This window comes from Gopherus flavomarginatus, chromosome 8 (assembly GCF_025201925.1).
Source record: "Gopherus flavomarginatus isolate rGopFla2 chromosome 8, rGopFla2.mat.asm, whole genome shotgun sequence".
In the NCBI taxonomy this organism is placed as follows: Eukaryota; Metazoa; Chordata; order Testudines; family Testudinidae; genus Gopherus; species Gopherus flavomarginatus.
In genome coordinates, this window is record NC_066624.1 from 70,546,497 (window position 1) to 70,552,496 (window position 6,000).

The 6,000-nt window shown below is 42.1% G+C and overlaps 1 protein-coding gene across 1 annotated transcript; it reads left to right on the top strand.

The window, feature by feature from the left end:
• Positions 1 to 459: 459 nt before the first annotated feature.
• COPS9 (COP9 signalosome subunit 9) lies at positions 460 to 5,650 on the top strand. The gene is made up of 3 exons (XM_050964188.1): positions 460 to 609; positions 3,014 to 3,086; positions 4,910 to 5,650. The coding sequence occupies exons 1-3, from the start codon at positions 547 to 549 to the stop codon at positions 4,945 to 4,947; spliced, it is 174 nt and encodes a 57-aa protein (XP_050820145.1). The 5' UTR covers positions 460 to 546; the 3' UTR covers positions 4,948 to 5,650.
• Positions 5,651 to 6,000: the final 350 nt, after the last annotated feature.

Consider the following 6,000-nt stretch of genomic DNA (forward strand, 5'->3'; position numbering starts at 1 on the left):
AGGGGTAACTAAGAAGTGGCAGGAATTAGGCTCTGGTTCTGGCCTGATGACCCAGGGGGAAAGTGTGCATCTGGCAAATGCTGCTATTGACAGCGACTCCCCCAGGCCATGTAAGGTGCACTGGAAGCCTTAGCCACACTGCAAAGGGTCATGGGAAATCCTGTATAGTGCAAGCAGTCGCCAAGCGCCTGGACTGATCATAGCTTAGGCCTCCTAGGGAGTCCCTGCCCCAACTCGCGCCAACAGGAGCCCTGATCGCTGCCTCCCCTCAGAGGGCACGAGCCCTCAGCTCCTGCTCTCCCCGGGACAGCAAGGTAGTGCTGGGGGGCGGGACAGAGCTACAGGGGCAACCAGGGCGGCGCCTGAGGAGGCCACCCCGGCACCACAGAGCGATCGGTCCTCCCACCTTCCAGAAGGGCCACGAGAGTGGAGCGGCGCAGACTCTCCTTACACCGGAAGTGGCGGCTTGGGCTCAGACCGGAAGTGGTTCGAAGGGGAAGGCGCTACCGGCCGGGGCCGCTCGCCAGCCGGGGACCTGACAAGGCGATGAAGCCAGCCGTGGACGAGATGTTCCCCGAGGGCGCGGGGCCCTACGTGGACCTGGACGAGGTGACGATGCTAGCGGGGGAGGCGGCGCGCGGAGCCCCGCCGCTTGGGGATGCCGCGGGCTGAGCTGGCGGTTATTGGCTGGCGCTGGGGGAGCGGCGGACGAGGAGCTCGCGTTGCGTTACGTGTTGACAGGATGCGAGTCTGGGCAGCGGTCCCAGATCTCTGATTGGCTGGTTTCTAGCGGCTCCTACAGGGCGGGGCACCCCGGGGGGTGGCAGTTCTCCTCCTCGGCCCATCTGTGCTCCGCGGGAACCCTCCCACTTCTTCCCCCCGCGGGGCGCTGGCGGCTGTGCTGGCCTGGTGCATGCTGTGGCCCCTCCAGCTGCGCTCGATCCGTGCGTCTCCCTGGGCCGCTGAGAGACCAGACCTGGCCCGCGTAGCGTGGGGGCTCCCCAGCGACAGTTAAATGCAGGGCCCTGCTCCAAGCGCCCCCCCCCCAATCCCTGACCTAAGGCCGAGCCCTGAGCTGACACCACGTGCTTTTGGCGGGAAGCCTTATGTCCCCAGTATTAAGCGATGCCCAGTGACAGTCCTGTTCACCTGCTTGTTGCGTGGTCAATAAAGGGATCCTGCTCCTCAGAGCCCTATACTCCCTGGCCTAGCGCTGAACGCTCAGCTGAAATGGATAAGGGTAAATTGCGGGGGTCCTCCAACTGTCTGTACTTGTCAGCATATTTGTAGGTCATCAGAAAATGGATAAATAGTGAGATAGGAAATGTTTGCAGCTGATATTAAATTACTCAAGTTAGTTAAGTCTGAAGCTGACTGAAGAGTTACAAAGGGATCCCACAAAACTGGGTGACTGGGCAACAAAATGACAGATGAAGTTCAGTGTTAATAAGTGCAAAGTAATGCACAGTGGAAAAGAGTTATACATAAAATATGATGGGGTGTGAATTAGCTGTTACCACTCAGATTGATCTTGAAGTCTTTTTCTGAAAACATCTGCTCAATGTTCAGTGGCTCAAAAAAACTAATAATGTTTGGAACCATTAGAAAAGGCATTGAGAAGAAAACAGAAAATACAATGCTACTAGATAAATCCATGGTATGCCCACACCATGGGATACTGTGTGTAGTTCTGGTCTCCTTATCTCAAAAAAGATGTATTAGAATTGGAAAAAAGTAGAGAGAAGGGCACAAAAATTATTAGGACTAGGGAACAGCATTTTATGAGGAGAGATGAAAAAGACGGGGACTATTCAGTTTACAAAAGAGATGGGGGCAGGAGGGAAGAATATGATAGAGGTCTATAAAATCATAAACTGTGTGGAGACAGTGAATAAGGAAGTGTTATTTACCCCTTCACATACCATACAAATCAGGGGTCACACGATAAAATTAAAGACGTACATTTTCACACAATTCACAGTCAACCTGTAGAACTCCTTGCCTGGAGATGTGAAGGCCAAAGTATAAATGGGGTAAAAAAGAATAGGTCAATTAATAGCTATTAGCCAAGATGGTCAGGGATGCAGTCCCAGGCTCTTTGTATCCCTAAGCCTTTGACTGCCAGAATCTGGGACTGGACAACAGGGGATGGCTAACTGAAAAATTGCCCTGTTATGTTCATTCCCTCTGAAGCATCTGGCCTAAGGCTGAACCCTCGACCGAAACCACACAACTGTGATTTAGAGTGTTACATCTACAGTGTTAGCTGATCCCCAGAGATCCCTGCAACTGGGAGAGAAAACATTTCTCTATTATCAGTGTATTTATTTTGTTATTAGACAGCACTTTGTTCTAGTGCTTAACTACCCTTACAGTTAGTAAGTTTTTCCTGATGTCTAACCCAAGTCTCTCTTGCCGCAATTTAAGACCATTACTTCTTGTTCTGCGTGCCAGTGGTTAAAAATTTATTACCTTCCTCTTTATAACAACCTTTTATGTAACTCTTTTTATGTAAAATGCTGAGTAGAGTGGAAGAATTACTTCTTGAGTCTTGCTTACAACACTCTTGCCAATACATCCCAGAAAGCTGTTTGTTTTGTTTTTTTCACCCCCCAACAGTACATTACTGTGGTGTTCTATGTAGGCATCACAGTGTTTGCCTAGAATTTACTGCAGGATTGGGATCTTGGTTATCTCTGTCACACTTCCACTAAGAAGTTTAGCATATGACAGGCTGGGAGAAAATGAAGGTTATTGCCGATGAAACAAGCTAAGTTCAAGCTCTCCAGAAGCAGGAGAAACAATCATGCCACTCAAATGAGTTGTACAGATGGCAACAGAAGTGGGAAGAAGATGGGGCAATGTACTATACCTCACATGTTAATTTGATCGGTATGTAAATATTTATATGAATGAGCAAGATAATTAAACATATACAAAGCTTTAAATAGTGAATATTATGATTTGCCACTAAACTATTAACAGTAGATGACAAAACACTGTTCTTTCTTAGGCAGGAGGAAGTACAGGTTTATTGATGGACTTAGCAGCTAATGAAAAGGCAGTTCATGCAGATTTCTTTAATGGTAAGGCAATTCAACATACTTCAGTTCCAATGCTACTTTATTTTTATATTTTAGTTATTTTATATTTTAGTTATTAATAGTTTACAGTATTTGGTACTAGAAATTAACAAGCAAAATCATTAGTTTGGGAAGCAAGAATAGCCAAGACCAGCCTACCTTTGATTTTATCTCGAGTAATGTAGCATTACAGCTTCTGCCATATTTGAGATAAACCTGCTTTTAGGTTGTTGTGATCTTTACATGTCTTGAACTTCAGTTTTTTGAATGGAAAAATTACATTTTGTGATATTTCAGTTTGTACTTTGTCACATTTGTAATAATTAAATCACATTAAATAGAAAACTGAGCAATGTATAAAAATTGCTTGCCTGCCTCCACCATCTCAAAATCAATTTATTTATCAGATTTGGTCATTCCAAATGAAATTGCCCAATCATAGTTGCATGACTGACTCTGTGTTAGTAACTTTAGTAGTATATGGAAATTGTGTACCAAGTTATTATTTACAAGAGATTGTGTCATATCAGTATTTCAAATCCTTTACATGGTAAAATGGATGGATGTTACTGTTTTCAAGAATAGCCAGTTGCATAGTTGAGGAATAACATAACTTCATATTTGGCCAGTTTTGGACAGGAAATACAACGTATGCCTGGGCAATATGCATTTTCCATGTTTGGTAAATAATACAGCTTTGACAGCTATACAGCAAAGAACTGACAGAAACCCATGATACTACTAAAACTTGCTGTGGTTGAGGCATCCTTGTCACAAACTATGGAAAATGGTTGATCTCAAAAATGTCTTGAGACTATTTAGGGTTCCTGTGTCCATAGTGTTTAAGTTTTTACATTTGGTTAGTCAACCCATAAATTAAAGTGGTTTTACTTGGAATGACCTAGTTTTTTAGTGCATATGTCTTACAGCTGAAAGAGTGACTGCATAGAGTAGAGCCAAGCACAAGTGCCATGCAAGCATCTCCATAAGGTTCCCCCAGTGCATTTAAGTCACGACATTGGAATAGCAAGGGGGTCTAACCTTGGACCTCTCCTAAACAGAGATTGTGAGTAATAGCAAATTGTATGACAATATTCTCACATAAGCAAGTGTCCAACAAGGACTAGGTTTCAATGACAAGGTTCATCTGTATCTGAAACCTTGACAAGGTACAAACCCCAGATTTCAATGCACATCATAAAAAAAAACCCCAGAGTTCTTAACAGAACAAAGAGTGCTAGGGGGTTCAGAAGCATATTGTGGTGAGATTACAGTGTATTCTTAGAAAAAGGAACATGGGAGTAGCAGACATAGCTATGACCTGAAACCCAGGGTCATGAATCTGCAAAGCTCTTAAGCGTGTGTCAAGTTCAGCTTGAATGAGTTGTATATTATCAACTAACGCCCCAATCCTGCCAAAATGTATATGCATGCATATGAGACTAGTTACATGCTTAAAATTAAATACTTAATTGTTTTGCTGAGTAGGGTCAGAGTGCTCTGTACTTGGCAGGATTGAGCCCTCTTGAACACAGTGCTCAGTCAGTTGATCTCTAAAGAACTTCAGGGCTTGATCCTGCTCCCATTAAAGTAAGTGGCAAAACTCCCACTGAGTTCTCTGATGCGGGATAAGGACCTCAGCTGACATCTTGGGTCTGTCTTTTTTTTTCCTCCTCTTTTCCTACAGTAAATTACTTGCTGTAATTTTTATACCTCAGATTAATTTAGTTTAAAATTTATGTGCCTTGAGTCCAGAGTGATGAAAAACTGTATGTAAATAGCATATGCATGGGTACTATATTAATTTTCTTTTGTTTTCTGAATAGATTTTGAAGATCTTTTTGATGATGATGACATTCAATGAAATTACTCGTTCAGCTATGCAATGCTAAGGTGTGGAATCCTCCTGTAGGATTGTTGCTTGTTTGCTTTTTTAAAAAAGAAACCCAGAGAGAATCTGTATGTTATCTCTAAAGAGCCATTGGAAACTAGAAGATTGGTAAAGATGACAGAAGAAAGAAGTTGCGAACTGTTATCACTAGGTTACGTGTAGATTTTCTTCAATTTTATTTGCTGATGTGCGTGTTGAATAAAATATGAACAAAATCTCTCCCTGTGATGTACTTTCAGTTTAATAGATGTTGTCACGGACTGAAATTCCCTGATGAGCCATAATTTTGTAAAATCATTCACCATTACTTTTATTTATTAGGCAAAGACAAACTGCAAGATTTACCATCTGCTGGATGAGTTTTGTTTCTCATTGTGTGGGATTAAGCTATCCAGTCTTTCTCTGAGTAAAACATTGAATATATTTGTGTTTTTACACATGGCGCTATGAAGGGAGTGTGCATTTTACAATTTCAGGTTTTAATAATATCCAATTTCTATAGCTATTTTAGCTTCCGTCCAGGACATTTTTTTCAATAACAATAAATACAGCAATAATGTAATCTTAAAATACTAAAATGAAACACATTTTGTGATCCTGGATCATACTGTAGGAATATTGATTTAAAATACCCAGATCTATTTTAATGTTAGAAAATAAATTCTTCCTTCACTGATGTGCCAGAGTATATTGTAATATTTTGTCTCTCTTGAAGCAGTTGATGTGCATATAACCTATTGAAGAGTACAAAGTATGCTAAAGTGGACTGTACCGGGCATGTGTTTTATTTCCCACCTCTTAGTACAATTTATAGTTAAGAAAGGCATGTTTTTGTGTGCCTTCTCCTCCCAGTGTTCAAATACAGAGTTTTCCAATTAAGTTCAGTGTATACTGGAAGTTTATAATTGGTATATGTGGTTTCAATGCTACCTAATTTAATCTTAGATTTGACTATATTCCATAATTTTTCATCAGAAGAACTAACCTTTGACTGTTATCCTTATTCTGGACTAAATTATGTCCAGG

Bases quoted from the DNA above. Each gene is read 5' to 3' on its own strand.
- COPS9 (XM_050964188.1), top strand. From the start codon at position 547: ATGAAGCCAGCCGTGGACGAGATGTTCCCCGAGGGCGCGGGGCCCTAC. The intron at 610-3,013 runs GTGACGATGCTA...GTTCTTTCTTAG, and splicing joins CCTACGTGGACCTGGACGAG to GCAGGAGGAAGTACAGGTTT. The intron at 3,087-4,909 runs GTAAGGCAATTC...TTTTCTGAATAG, and splicing joins TCATGCAGATTTCTTTAATG to ATTTTGAAGATCTTTTTGAT.